Source organism: Panthera tigris, chromosome B2 (genome assembly GCF_018350195.1).
Source record: "Panthera tigris isolate Pti1 chromosome B2, P.tigris_Pti1_mat1.1, whole genome shotgun sequence".
In the NCBI taxonomy this organism is placed as follows: Eukaryota; Metazoa; Chordata; class Mammalia; order Carnivora; family Felidae; genus Panthera; species Panthera tigris.
This window is the reverse complement of record NC_056664.1, coordinates 69631393-69647548: the sequence shown is the minus strand read 5'-3', so window position 1 is coordinate 69647548 and position 16156 is coordinate 69631393. Positions and strand designations below refer to the sequence as shown.

Below are 16156 nucleotides of genomic sequence, written 5' to 3'. Positions count from 1 at the left end.
GATTGACACATTTTTCAGTATGTAATGCCCATCTTTTTTTGTACAGTCTTAATTTTGAAGTCTGTTTTCATCCTCTATAAGTGTAGGTTCTACAGTTTTATTTTGGTTTTCACTACATAAAATAGCTTTTTCCATCCTTTCACTTTCAGTCTGTGTGTGTACTAACATCAAAAATGAGTTTCTTGTAGGCCTTATATACATGGGTTTTGTGTTTTTATCCATTCAGCCGCTCTATGAATAAAATACTTGGGAATGAACTTAGCCGAGGTGGTGAAATATCTACACTTCAAAAGCTATAAAACCACTGATAAGAGAAATTAAAGATGACATAAACAAATGAAAAGTTATTCTGTGCTCATGACTGGAATAACAAATATTGTTAAAATGTCCCTACTACCCAAAGCAATCTATAGATTTAATGCAATCCCTATCAAAATACCAACAACATTTTTCACAGAACTAGAACAAATAATATTAAAATTTATGCAGAACCACTAAAGGCCCAAAGTAACCAAAGAAATCTTGATAAAGAAGAATAAAGGTGGAGGTATCACAATCCCAGATTTCAAGATATACTGCAAAGCTATAGCAATCCAAACAGTACTGGCACAAGGAAGGAAGGAAGGAAGGACACATAGATCAGTGGAACAGAATAGAGAGCCCAGAAATAAACCCATGCTAATATGATCAATTAAACTATGTGAAAATAGGCAAGAATATCCAATGGGAAAAGGACAGTCTCTTCTATGAGCATATGAGCTCTTTTCTGTGTGATACTGGCAAGCTGGAGCAAGGAAGAGGGAGAACACCAAGATGAGTGTCCACAGCCTACATTCCTGACAGTAGTCCATAGGTCACTAAAGGTGTGCCATATCTGAAGCCTGCTTTTTAGGCAAAACTCCAGGACAAGCAAACAGTTCCCCTTTACAGGATAGGAACAACTTTATATATATAGATAATTTGCTTTTTAGTTCTATTGTTGTTTTTGTATGTTCCTTTGTTTTTGTTCTGCAGAAGCACAGAATTAAATCAATCATGATTCTGGGGTTATGGTACCCTGTCACTGTGGGCCCATTCATAGCCTGTGCCCTTCCTTCCTTCATTTATTTCATTAGTTATCTTTTTTTAAATAACAGAATAACCATTGACAAATCTAAAACAAACCCTAGAAAGTCTGCATCTAACCATTTGGTTTATTTTGGCTAATGCATTTCTCTGCCTTCTGTTATCTTGAATTTAGGATTGTTCTGAATTCTATTTCATTATTTGTTACATTTCCTTTTTATATAGTTTATCATATCTATATGCATTTATAAAATATATATTTTATATTTTAATTATTTTTAAGTCTTTAAAAAGGTTTCATGTTATATAGAATCATTACCATTGATTGATGAATCAGTTGACTTTCTTTCATACGTATTAGTACATATTATTATATTTCTTTTATTTTAACTGCTGGATAATATTTCATTAAGTGAATATAACACTGTTTACCCACTTTCTGATTTAGGAGCATTTGGGTTTTTGCTATTTATTACAAGCAGTGATAATATGAACATTCTTGAATTAATAAGTGTTCCCTCTTGCAGCAAATACAGTGGTTTGTTTTGGGTATATACTTAGGAATATTATTAATATATCATAGAATACTTATAGTTGTTTATATTTATTATGAATATTTGATTCATAATATTCAAAATTCAAATTATGAAATTTGACAATTTGTCATTGTCAGGTTCAATGGTGTTTTGAAAATAATATGATCTATATTTAGCTTGAAAGAGTTCAATTGTAGATGAATATAGAAAAAAATGCTTATAAATGGGCCTTCTTGTACTTTGAGAATCTCATTTTGTCATGATGCTCTTTATTTCTTTGTAGTCACCGAGAAATAAATTATCTTAATTGTAAATCAAGTGGTACATTGACACAGTTATAACCCAACTTTTGGCAGGTAAATGATACTATAAGGAGATAAATAAAGATCAATTATATCTAGAAATATTTAAAATGCTTACTCCATTATAAAGAACAACTTTCAGGGAAAATGACCTCTGTGTTCATAACTATCCTTCTTCTTTCCTTATTAACATTTATTTTAGCATTTTAGATTTTCAGTGTTTTCTAAAATGTTATAAACTAAATGCTTTTATATTATTTCTACCCATTTAATCACTTTCACAATTGCTAGGATGCCAGTAATTTTATTTTCAAATTGAAGTTGTTGAAATTCAAATTATGTTGAATCTTCTAGCATCAGGGATCAAATCTAGTTCTTGTTACGTAATTGCCTATTCAGAAGTATACCCTTGTAAACATTGCCTCTACAATATATGCTTTTTGACATTCTAATGGATTTTCCATATTACCTCTTAAGTAGCAGCTTGAATTGATGATAATCCTTCGGACTATTAATAAATTCTGCCATCATTCTGCCATAATTGATCACATTTACTACTATGCTTTCCTTGCCCCATTTTGAGGAGAAAATATAGATAAAATATTTTTGCATATAATCCCTTTTAATGCACATTAACATTTGCTATAAATTTTCCTTTGTACTGTCAGCAAAAGTATCCATGAGCAAAAAAGGGCTTATCTGTTCTTTGAATGATTAAAAGGTTGAAGCAGCCACAGTAAACAGTGATTGTAGAAAGTGAAGCAAAAGTAAACTAATCCCTTTTTCATACTCCTGATTTTCATATAGTGATGGTTTTCCCCATTTTGGTAACCACTTTTCATTCTCTTGAGCTAGTAAGAGCCATAATGTACTTTCAAATGTGTAAAATTATGTAGGAATCAGTATTAGTCTGCATTGGCTTCCTGGTCCCTTTTCCTTACCACCAAAATTACCTCATAGGAAATAATAAATGAAATCCCACCATTTTGTTCACTCATGTATTCAGTAGTAAATGAAAATTACATGAGCCCAACATGTAAGTTCTACATCCTTCTTTTCACTATGTATCACCATTATATATATATATATATATATATATATATATATATATATATATCTCCTTTAAGGCCATTCTTTAACAGTATTTTCTTTTAGAAAAAGATATACATGATACTTTTATCACTGATAGCTGTCCAACCCTTGATGCAGAAGTGTTCTTTAGTAACCTAGTTAAAAACTGTAATAAGTGATTGGTTGTCAAGGGCGGAAATGTTTGAAGTTCTTAATAACAGTCTATATAATAGAAATATGTTGGGACACAAAATCTCACTTATTAGGTTAAGTAGAAAGTGAATTTATTTTGCATAAAAATTATGTTATAGGTGGAGATAAGGTTTTTCATCAGGACAAAAGTTCTCTTAATCCAAGATTAATCTATTGTAGTATGTACTGTTGTTTGGCTTATAACTACTTGCAATTGGTAATATTCTTTTTTTCCCCTAAGGAAAACTTTCTGAATTTCAGCTCATTTTCTACCTGGGTAACAGCATTTGAACATAAGATAGCTGCATAAGAGAATACATCTGCCTACATAGCTAGATTGCAGATCTGCATTAGGTCATCACTTCTGTGAAGTGAAGGGCAGTTGCCTGGACTGAAAGTGGTAGTGAGTGCTTTAGACTTATATTCATTAACCTACTTGAGTGTACATTGTTCACAATTTGGGACACTGACCGTCATTGCAGAATATTCTCCTAGGCTTCTAACTCGCATGTGTGAGAGGGAATGAAGAAATCAATAGCTATTCATGGATTAATACAGCAATGTAGTCAGTAATTATTGATCACTTACTATGTGCCAGAAACATTATTTAATTCTGCTACACATCAGGGTCAGTGTTTTGAAGGACTCTTCCAAAGTGTTCAAAGTGTAGTGGCCAGACATCAAACCCACCTACATTAATTATTTTAAAAAAGTAGTTCTAGGTTAGCCAATCAACTATGTGTGACTTGGGGTCACTGCTTAACTTTTCTGGCATGTATTTTGTCATCTATAAAATGAGGGCAATAACTAGATATTATCAAGATTCTTTTAAGTTAAAATTTTTTTGATATTTTAAAATACACAAACCAGAAAGTATGAATAATGGCCCAGTGAAGGTAATGGTGCATTTCTGTAATAAGGTCTTCTGTGTTCATAAATTGCTAGATTCATGGGTAAAAGGCAGCACAACTGATGTCTGTCCACAGTTGGGGGAAGTGGACTGCCAATGAAGTTGTCACCATTTGGAATCACAAGGTCCAAGAGTCATGCAGAATTTAAACTCAATCCAGGCAGATTAGATTGGAAAATGATGTGTGCCTGGGTAGCTTCTGCTTCAAGGAGCAGTGGTCTTTAGTGCAAGGTGACTAACAAAGTGATAGTTCACAGGAACTCTTGTGATTGATGCAGGTATCCGCTAGCCAGAATGTCGTTAGATGCTAGAACTGTAAGAGAAAACTGCGGGAAGAATGGTCCAGCCATGTTATGGGGAGCATTCATAGGAACAAACAAGGGTAACAGGACCACAGTTTTATGGGCATATTAGTTAGGGATCAGCAGTTCTAAGCTATAGAAGTCATCTCTGACTAACAGAGACAGAAAAGCAATGCCATTAAAGAAAATCTGTTAGCTCACACATTGAACTGGAAAGCTGAAGGGTCAGGTTTAGAAAAAGGTAGAAAGCAGGTAGTCTGGGAGTCTGGCAGCAAAAATTGCTCAGCAGTACCACTAGTGTGTTGCTGCTATAATGAATAAACTACAGCTAGTTTCAGTGATTCTGCACAGGATTCAGACTTTCGAGAGGGAATTTCCAAATGACTTAACTGGTGTCATGTGAACACCTTTCAGCTAGGAATAAAGGCATCTTGATTTTTTAGTATTAAAAAAGACTCTGCACAATGGGGTAGGGACATAGGACACAAAAGGAAATTAAGATGTTATTTCCAAAAGGAGAACTATTGTCCACTGCCCTGGTAGCATTCCGGATGAAGATCCAGATTCAATGGGGAATGAGAATGACAATCAGGAGCCAGGGCAAAAAGTCCGGCATGTGAACAATGTGCAAAGAATTTGTTTGCTGAGGGTTCAGTCAGGTGAAATCCATTCCTGAGCTCTCTGGTTGGTAGAAAGATGTCTCCTAAATATACCACTATGTCTCTCTGAATCAAGAGCTCAAAGGACTGATTTATCTATGGCAGGACAGCAAATTAAATTATCTAATAAAGCATGTTACATAGTTTCTAGCACACAGACTTATGGCTAACATTTATTGATTATCATAATCATCATAGGCACCCTTAAATTTAAGTTGAGTAGGAAGAGATTCAGGCAGGGGTTGAATTTCTGTATGACTCAACTATGAGTTCACTTATAATTAATGTAAAAGTCTTGGAACAGCAGGAAATAGGAATAAATAAATGTTTAACACTATCTCTGTTCCTGTTTGTATGACTCCATACCAGTCACTTAACCTTTCTGTGCCTCTTTCCTCCTTTGTAAAATGAGACTAAAGAAATGATAGTATTGCCTATTTTGGAGTTAGCTATGAAGATTGAATGAAAAAGTAACATGTAAAGCACTGAGAGGAGTGGTTGGTTCATAAAAGACACTATCTAAGTGCTCATTTTCTTAGTTTGTTTTATTTATTTATTTATTTATTTATTTATTTACATTTTAGTTAACATGCAGTGCAATATTAGTGCACTGACAAGAGTAGAAACTATTATTTTTTTTTTACTTTGCAGTTCATAAAGTGTTTGATATTTTTATTTCATTCACATAAATAATATTGTGGTGAGATTAATCTTTTTAAAATTAACAATGAAGAAATGGAGGTTTTATTTATATAACAGGGATATAGTGATATCCTCATCTTTTAACTCTCAGTTACTGGACCTTGTAAACTGTGTAAAAAAGTTTATCACTGAAGGACCTTCAGCAAAGAGACAAAACCCCCTGTGCTTGGCAATAACATTCAGTAATAATGGGTAGTTGCATTTAACGTTGTTGATCTAATCATCAATGCATACATTCTGAAGAAACACATTTCCCGAGCAGAAATACAGATATTCTTTGTTCTCTATACTTTAAAACTGAAAAACAAATGTTCTATATTATAATGAGGAAGCGAGGGTGTTGAATTACTTGTCAGGTCACAGTATGGCTTGGCCATGATGGCCCTCTGTTCTCTGTTCTTCCATTACCCCACAAGCCACAACCTGCCTTTTCATCTCTGCCTTCTACAATGTATTCTCTTCTGGGCTTCACTGTTATTTCTGTGTATTTCTGTATGGTAAAAACAGAAAGCCTCTCAAATGGAACTGGATGTAGTGCTGATTGACAAGACAGAGTGCAAGGAACAGTCCTCACATCTCTTTTCCCCAGACTGAAGGAAAATGACTAAACAAGAACTGCCTAAACTTTCTTTGAGAACATATCACTGAGATGTTTTTAATTCATTACTTATTAATGTTTTCCCCTGTGATGTAAAGAGTTATGAAGACATTTTCTTTCTACTTCATAAGATGCTTTAGAAATGTCAAACATTGTCAACAGGATTATACTGATCAATTCTAATCATGAAATAGGGATATTTTTCTTTATAGTCACAACAAAAAAGTATGATTTTGGAGCCAGTATGGAGAAGTTATGCTACATGTGTATTATTTGTTTCCATGTCTAAGACTTAGGAATTAACTCTAATCCATACACGGTTGTCTGATCTTGATCCTTGCATTTTGGAAGATTTAACTTGCGTTTCCTTAGAAAGTGTTAAATTGGCTTACAAAACAATCAGATACTACAGTTGAATTTATATCTGTTTCAAATGCAACCAATTGGAAACCTCTTACCACATTTCTTTTATGTTTCCAAACATGACAAGATACTTTCAATCATCTGATTTTACTTAATAGAGTGTAAATTTCCTACTACTATAATTCTCATAAGTGCATGAAGAATATGTCTAAGAACTTTTTTTAATGTTTATTTATTTATGAGAGAGAGAGAGAGAGAGAGAGAGAGAGAGAGAGAAGGGGAGGGGCAGAGAAAGAGAGAATCCCAAGTAGGCTCCATGATGTCAGTGCAGAGCCCAATGTGGGGCTTGAACTCATGAACCATGAGATCATGCATGACCTGAGCCAAAAATCAAGAGCCAGACACCCTACTGAATCATCCAGGTGCCCCTAAGAAGAACTCTAAAAAGAATGAAAACTGGAGTTTTACTTCCAGGGTAACTATTCTCTTCACTCAATTTCTATTTTTGCACAGTTAGAGTGTGGCAGCTGTGGATAGTTGAGTGCAGAGAGTGAAGACTGTTGACTCAGTGGCTTGTTGCTATTTTAATCATGGCTCTGATTTCTGTTTCCAGTCCTGTGACTATGGGCAAATTGCTTACATGCTCTGTGTTTGCTTCCTCATCTAACTGGGGATAATAATATACTTAAATCAAAGATTGTTAGAAGGATTAAGCAAAACAATAAATTTAAAGAACTTGGTGGAGTGCCTAGCACATGCCAAGGGTTTATTATGCTGGGTATTACTACCAGCCTTAATCAAGTGACAGTACAAAGGCACAGGGCTTATATGATATGTGTGGAAGAGAATCTGTTTAAGAGCAAAGTACCTCATGAGCCAAGATCATACTAACTTCAGAAATTATTATTAAATTTTTACATAGGAATAATATCAGTATATTTATTTGGAATTGGAGTCATCCTCACATTTCTATAGGGTTATTTCCAGCTGTTTTTTTGTTTTTGTTTGTTTTTTTAATAATTGGACTAACCATATTCTCTCAGTCTAGTCTCTGATGTGCTCTTTCCTAGACTATATTAAGTTGCAAGATAAGGTGCGTGGTCATATCCGGTAAACCCTACTTCCTGGTCATGGGCCACTGTGGAAGGGAGTAAGCCACACATTTTAAAGGCCTGAGGTCCCTCTGTTCAGAGGAATGTCCTGACTGGAGTTCTAGAAAGGAAGGTCATGACAGGTCATTTCTGAGGGCCTCTTCACATCCTTGATGCAAGTCAGGGCAAAAAGATACCAAAGGTGTAGCCACTCCTTGTGGTGGGACCCCTTAAAGGACACAAGGTAAAATAGAACAAAGGAAACTTTTTTCCCCCTCCAAACTTTAGAATTCCTTTGAAAAGATTTTTAGATCTCTTTTTTACAAAACAAATGTTGAATTTCAATGTGTATGTGAGAGCAAAATAACAAATACATCCTTTTCCCTGATGGTTGAATGTCTGGCCTTTCTAATGCTCCTGAAATCATTAATCATTCATGAAAATGTCTTAATGGTTAAGTTGTTAAAGTTAAAGCAGTGATAGCTCTCTGTTCCTTCATTATGTCAAGGGTTCTGTCCTTAGGCAACTTGGAGCTCACAGTAATGTGGTAAGGATGCAGTGTGGTGGAAATAAACACAAGAGTTGAGAATAAGCAATCATTTATTAACTATTTATTTATATCTCATCATATTCCAGAAGGATTTAAAGAAGGTAGAATTTCATCTCTATGGCTGTGATATAGAATTATGTATTCATAACTAGGCTATATTTACCTTATCTATAAAAACATCTCTGGGAATAAGATGAATATTCTGATATTTGGGGGTGCCCACTTAAGAGTGAAGTACCATCACATCTACATCTCTCTGCATTTTATACCAAAGACTAATACAGAAAGCTATAGTTAATTTATATCTCATAAAGTTGAATTATAATTTTTTTAAATGCCACCAATAGGGAGTAATTTTAGTGAAGTAACTAAGAAATAAATGTAAAGATGGTAACTGTTTAAAGTGCTATTCAGGTTGACTGATATGTTTGTAAATTTGTTACTCATTTTAAGTGAATTAGGAATAACTAAGTTTCCTCAAATCCTACTTTGGAATTTAAGGCACATACGTAGAGGGAATGCTAAAAATTTTTCAGTTAAATAACTTGGGATGATTGGATTTCTATTTTGTGAATGATTTTTTATGTATTAAGCCTTCCTGTCAGTAAAATCCATGATTATAGCAATGGTTCTCTACCATTAGTGGGTATCAGAATCACCTAAAGGACTTGATAAAACACAGATTTCTGGCTCCACCCTAGCCTTTCTGATTCTGTAGTAGATCTGGAGCGGGACCCAAGGATTTGTGTTTCTAACATGTTTGAAAGTGTTGCTGATAATTCTGGCCTAGGGATGATATTTGAGAACCACTGCTTTACATATAGATCAGAGACAAATGAGGTTAATGTTATCTATAAATCTTGATGCCCCCGTGGATTGGCTATGGAACATTTGGAACTACTGACTGATATACAGCAAAGTTCACCAACCTATAAGCAACTAAAACAAAAATTATATTAAAATATCCAAAGAAAATATTGCAATATATATATATATGAATTATAAAATTACTTCAGTGTCTTGAATGTTAGACTTATATTATCTTTATACAAGCTTTGTTTCCTATTAGTAATAGATTCTTAAAACTAAAGGACTTTCATATTAAACAGAAAATAAAAAAAGAGGCCAACATCATTTCCTATATGTTAATCATACTCCATAATACTGAGGCAGTTCTTAAAAGAGCAGCCTATTCATTGACCAGATAAATTTAGTGCTGTCCAATTCTATAAATAATTTAAAAAGAATGAATTGGCTTTCGATAATAAAAATCTTTTTTTTTCAAAAGCAGATAAATATTTTCACTCTGATTATCTCCTTCAGAAAATACAAGCTATTGATGCTGTTGCATAATTATAGTGACCACTAAAAGAAAGCTCTGCTTTATAAATTTGCTAGAAGCTAAAACTTAGTATGTTTATTTTTCATGTGTGCAGATAACCTGTGGAAATGTAAATGGCTTGTTTCCTTGTCTCTCTAGGATAACTACCCTTATCTGTAGGATGCCAACAAATATAATGGAAAAGTACAAGTTTGTGAAAGAATTGCATTACACACCACCAATATCTATTTATAGATCCAAGGATAAAACAATCAGATTTGTTTCCTCTCCCCACCAGGTGGAGCACTGTAGCCTGACAGTTCACTTAGCCCATCTTTAAAGAGAGCTTTGTATTTTTTAGAACATAATTGTTTGAAGATTATCTGTAACTTACCTAAAGAGTCTTTACTATCGTAAATGCTACTATAAAAAGAATAAGAATTTAGAACAGAATAAATAAGCTGTTGCTCCAAGATGATGGTAGATAGAACAACTGCTCTGCGGAGGCTGAAGAATCCAAAATAAGCTCATCACTGCCATGGTGTAAGATTTGTAGTTGAAGGCATATAAGGCTTTGATGACAATTGCCAAGAAGTGGTATTTATGAAACTTTCACGAAGTGCTGGCATAATTTGTAATGAGAAGGAAGTGTAGTAGATTAATCAGGAGTGTGGACTGGGAAGATAGAATTCCTGGGGGTGAAACCTTAGTCTTCCACACCTGGTGGTGTAAACTTGGGCAAGTTGCTGAACATTGCTTTGCTGAGTTCCTCATCTCTAAAATGGAGATAATAAGGTTATCACATGGGTTGTTGGGAGAATTAAATGAACAAATACAGGCAAAATGCTTAGCTAAGTGCTGGCTGGCACCTACTGTATCTGTCTACATGAGTGTTATACTATATGAATGTTGGCACTTATTATCATTGTTATCATTTCTTCCATTTTTAGGATTATGTGGTTCTCTTTATTTCCTATCCTATGCTAAAATCAATTTCAGCACTGCCTAATTTCTACTGTCTCCATTATTCTTATCCCCCAAATTTTAATTGTAAAGTTAGACATTAATCAAATCTTAATTGCTACAGTGTTCTTAAATAATTTTAATTCTAGTTTAAATTATTCATTCATTCTCTCTTACACCATCTTACTGAAACAGAGATACAGATGTCTCATTTTGTCTTCTTTTCACCAACATTTTTAGACCTCAATATTGGACAGTTAACACTGTTGGAAATTGAAACCCAGGATAATGATTAGGTATCATATAACTGATTAAAGTTAACTGTTTACATAAAATTAATACCAAATGGAAGTAAAATGTATCTCCATTCTGTACATTAAATGATGATCTCAACATCTTGTCTGTTCCTCTAAAATAAATACATTTTCTAGACTAATTTTCAGACAATGAAGCTTTGAAGACTACTGGAATTAAGAAATCTGTTCTAGTTACAAAAGGCTTCTTAGGAACATTGTGTTAGCTGACTGCAGTGGAAAAGGGCCACTGCTGTTGCTTATGTAATTACCAAACTTTGTCTAATCATTAAGAGTAAGGATGGGGAGATGTCATGGGTAGTGGATTTTGTGTAGTGTCATCACCTATTCAAATCCCAGGAATCAAATATTAGAAAAAAATCCTCCTAATTCAAGATATGGATTACACTTCTTGTGCTCAACTTGTATGTGTGGAGAACAATTTGCCCCAATTCTCCATCCTCTCCTATATCCATGCCCTTTGCCATGTAGCTTTGCAAGTTCTCCCACTCTGGGCACAGGGTTCTCTGTGCTTGACCATTTGGTGTACTTTGGCTTATGAATGTAGACAGATTAGTGTAACTTTCTCAACCTAGCCCTTTTCCTTTCACCAATCTGTCATTGCCACAGAAGACCTGAGTTGCTGCCCTGAGTAGCTGCCTCCCTCTTAAGCTGGGCCCCAGAGTAGGAACAAATGGAAGAGACCAAAGTCCAATTTATAATAAATAACCTAGCCCAGTGGGGTCTGCAACGCAAGAAGAGCTTTCCAACAGAGCCCAGTTCAGATGAGCCGATCCCCAAATGACTGACCCACAGACACCTGAGAAATAAATATTTATTGTTGTATGCCACTGAGATTTTGTAGTAGTTTGTTTCATAAAAATAGGTGAATGGTACATATGTTGAGTTTCAGTATAAAAAAACAGTTTCCTACAAAGCCAGAAATAATTCCAAAAATAACTATGGTAGATGATGATATACTTTTCTGTACATTGTTTTTTTTAAAGACCAGTGGCATTTAAGAATGGTAATTAACTTATGAAGCAGTATCACACATAATTAAGAAAGCAAATTTGTATTTGTTGTGCCCTAAATTGCACCATAGGAAAGTACATAATGTGTACTTGTTAAGCTAGTTGGTTATGATTTTAATAATTGAAATAAAGTTGATGTAACTGGAAAATTCAACTAAAACTTTTAATAAGTATAAATATACTTTCAGTAAGTATAAAGTATATTTCTGGACAGATGTTAGATTTGTAAAAATTTGTAAAATATTAATGACAAAAATACATGGTTTAACTACATTTTAATAATAACAGGAATATTATATACAGTAAACAAAATGAAAACAACATTTTAAGCAATGAGTTAGTACTTTCAGATGACTTGAGAGGTATGTTGATTTTATGATACTGAGGGTCATTAGGTTTATAAATGTAAAAGACTCTTCTTCTACATGACTCCCCCTAAGATGATAGACAATGATGTAAGTTACACTATGTAAAAAATGTTTAAAAATTTCACTTATAACCACTTAAAGACTGTGTTGATAAAGCAGCAAAACTTTTAAGATCTGTTCCCTTTTACTATCTATTACATATAAATCTTTTAAAATGTAAATATCACTTATGAGATAGGCAATTAATGTCCACTATAGAGAATAATAGAGGAGACTACATTGAGTAATATATTGTAAAATACAGTTACATGGAAATAAGGGCATTCTCAACTGAAACTGGCTGATTTTAGTATAGAAATAGGACTCATAATCTTTTATACACAATTTAAAACTATTGAATTAATGATTATGTTTAGAGATCCATTTAAAATGTTCATTTAAAAAACATTATTGAAAATATTTTAAGCAGAAGATCTTCATACTTCAGTATGCTTCTGACATTTAGTAAATTGCTAAGGAGGTGAGTTATTTTCAACAGTTTCAACTGAGTTCAAGAGAATGCCTAGTCTCCATAAATAAAAGGTAAATAAAGGAAATGCATCAGAGAGTTGGAAAATAGTTTCATCATGCTTTTGAAGAAATTTCTGGATTTCTTGGTCTTCAGGCCCTATACCTGAAGTGTTGCCTTCTTGGGTTTCCTTTTGAAGAAGCTGCTCCAGAACCCAGAACAGGGAGAAGATATTTTCATAGTGTGTCACATAACTGGCTTGCACCTACAAAGAAACAACAAATTCCTTTAAAAAACATATTGGTTGTAGCTCAGCTCAGACAAAGCCAAATAAAGATATTAAATTTTCAGACAAAAAGTAAATACTTGATATATTTAAAACTGTCTTCCTGTCCTTTAACTGGGATGGAGAGAGAGAGAACAAGGGAGGACATTCTTTATTTTTCAAAAACTTTATGATTTTGGTGAATGATTTCTCTTAACGGCTTACAAAGCTCCAAACCCCTTGTCTGTATTACTCCTATAATTCATTACTCAGATGAATCTGAGAATATTTGACAATGTCTTGTGTGTTGAATTCAGTGTTGTGATAAAGACTTCCGATGCATGCCACCCTTGCCAATGATAACACAAAGATGCTTATGGGTAGGGTTTAAGAACACATTTCAATGTATAACTCAGTCCTAGAACAGTTATGATCTGTAAGAGACTAGACATGATCTCATTCTACACAAATCAAGGAGGAATAGGATTAGACTGTGTGGAATTGGATACATGGTCATGAGGAAAAATGTGGATGTGTCTTGTAGAAGTTATTACTTGACTCTAGATGGTTGAAAGTGGGATGAGTCAAAGTGAGGCCTAAAAGCACAATGGAAAGCATAACATGAGGGAAGACAGGAATCAGTTTTAAGATATCAACTGGCTTTATCATCTGCTTATTGAGACATGTGTTGGAAACATTCCCCAAATCTACCCACTCTAATAATACATAAAAGAGACATTCTCTTAGAGTTCAGAGGAATGTATTCTTCAACAAGGGGGGGGGGTCCTTAAACAATTAAATATATACAGATATCTGATACTTTCTTTTATTGAGATGCAATTGACATAACATGTTTCAGGCATAAGGTAATGATTTTGATTTGATATTTATATACATTGCAAAATGGTAAATCTAGTTAACATCTGTCACTATACATAGTTACCAATTTTTTCCCTTGTGATGAGAACTTTCAAGATCCACTCTCCTAGCTACTTTCAAATATGCAATACAGTATTATTAACTACAGTCACCATGCTGTACATTATATTTCTATGACTTAGATTCATTTTGTAACTGGAAATTTGTACCTTTTTATTCCATTCACCCATTTCAGCCACCTCCCAACCCCTACCTCAGGCAACTACCACTCTGTTCTGTATATCCATGAGCTTGGTTTTGGTTTTGGTTCAATTTTGTTTTGCTTTTAAATATCCCACATATAACTGCATTATATGCTATTTACCTTTATTCTGTCTGGCTTATGTCACCTACCATACTGCCCTCAAGGTACATACATGGCACAAACGGCAGGTTTCATTATTTTTCAATAGCTGAATAACAATCCATTATGTGTGTGCATGTGCATGCATGTGCATGCACACGTATGCGCACACACTCACACACACATGTATTCTCCCTTCTGATAAAAGCCATAGCATCCCAGGCAATTTGAGGGCAAGAGTGTAAAGCAGTGAGAGTGTCTTGGTACCTTTCCATTGGTTTTGGGACTCTTACTTTGGGCATGTTCAACTTTACTTACAGGTGGACTGGCATCCCTACTGTCATGTTGTTTTGGACTTTGCTCTTACTCTCACCAGGATTTATCTGTCTTGGGTTCTACCTATATCCTAAATGCCTATACTAAATCATTTGATACATTCCTTTAAGATATTGACAGTTATAGAATATTATTTTGAAACGAACTCCTCTCTGTAGGGACAGCATGCACTTACCTAACATGCCTTAGCGGCCTTTCCTCTCAACACGACTAAAAGGGCATGTCTGTCAGGGAGGTCTTTCCTGGAGTTCCCAAATTTCATCACACTGGCAGCTGCCTGTTTTGCTTAATCATGTGCTCAGGCATTTTCTGAATTAGTGTCTAAACTGAGTGAAAACTAAAATAAATGCTATTAAGACGACAGTCTACTATATTTTGATGTAATTTTTGTACTCTCAGCATTAAACTGGACTGAGTCACATCAGTGTTGGAAAATACCCAACACAGGTGGAGCTCGTCCACTAGGAAAATACTCAAGTGTTTTGCCTGAAATCCTGCCAAAAGACTGAATGACCCCAGTACAGGATCAAAATGGCTGTGTGTATCTGATAAAATGCTATCAGTCTGTCTTTCTATCCAGGTCTTTTAGAATTAAGGAGCCTTGAAAGGAAGCTTTGAGAGTCCCATGACTACTTCTTAATCCCATTTTATATAATAGGAGACATTCCAAAGGGAAAATACCTTCCTGGTAGAAAAAAATCACCAGATGTTTTTGCAGAGTATTTTCAGAATTAAAACAATTCTTATATTTATTTTTCTATCCTTGAGCTGGGCTTAAGAAAGCTAAAGTCTCTAAATATTTTTTCTAGTGGTAAAAAATATTAATTTTCTTTATATGCTGCTAAATTTCACTTCAAAATGTAGATTCTGAAGTTAAGCTATAGACACTAAGGCCAGTTTCTTAATTATTGTTTTAGTTGGAATTCAGTCAAGGTTAACCTGTTTTTGTAGAGACTAATTATTCTTGAAGCAGACACTGCTATTTACTTATCAAATATCCCTTTTACCCTTCCTTTTCATCAAAAGAACCCCAGTTTTACTCAGAGTGGCAATGGATCACCTAAAAATGCATATTTTCCCAGTCTGTTTTAAGGCTAATTCTGTTCAAAGAGATGTAAATATAAGTAATAGGGTGGAGCTTCTGGGAAAGCTGTTTAATAGAAGGCAAAGTCTGGTAGAAGGCAGCTTTGCTTCCCTCTTCACCATTGTTCCTGCTTGGAAATACCCATGCAGTGCTTGGAGGCAGAGTGGCCATCTTGTAAGCTTGAGGATGAGGGTCGCCCATGGATCAGTAAGAAGGGGCAGATTCTGGAGGCCCGGTGCAGCTCAATACCCCCTCGCAGGATGGCTGTACCTTCCTGCACTATGCTGGGGTCCCCTTCTTCCATTTCGATCTTTTAAAATTGGAACCTTGAGACTTCATTTAGGCAGGAAGGGAGCTCTGAAGGTCTCTTTGCCTTGAGTAGGTCCTGCTTTCTGCTGTCTCTGACACAAAAAGGACAGAG

At 34.6% G+C, this 16156-nt stretch overlaps 1 protein-coding gene and 1 long non-coding RNA gene across 2 annotated transcripts in view; one reads left to right on the top strand and one right to left on the bottom strand.

The window, feature by feature from the left end:
* LOC122238674 overlaps positions 1-16156 on the top strand; it is a 271665-nt gene that overhangs the window by 233100 nt on the left and 22409 nt on the right. The window lies entirely within an intron of this gene.
* MEI4 (meiotic double-stranded break formation protein 4) overlaps positions 11758-16156 on the bottom strand; it is a 210589-nt gene continuing 206190 nt past the window's right edge. Inside the window, exon 5 of the mRNA XM_042986699.1 lies at positions 11758-13093. Within this exon, the coding sequence (XP_042842633.1) occupies positions 12833-13093 (261 nt within the window). The 3' untranslated portion in view covers positions 11758-12832. The remainder of the gene's footprint in view (positions 13094-16156) is intronic.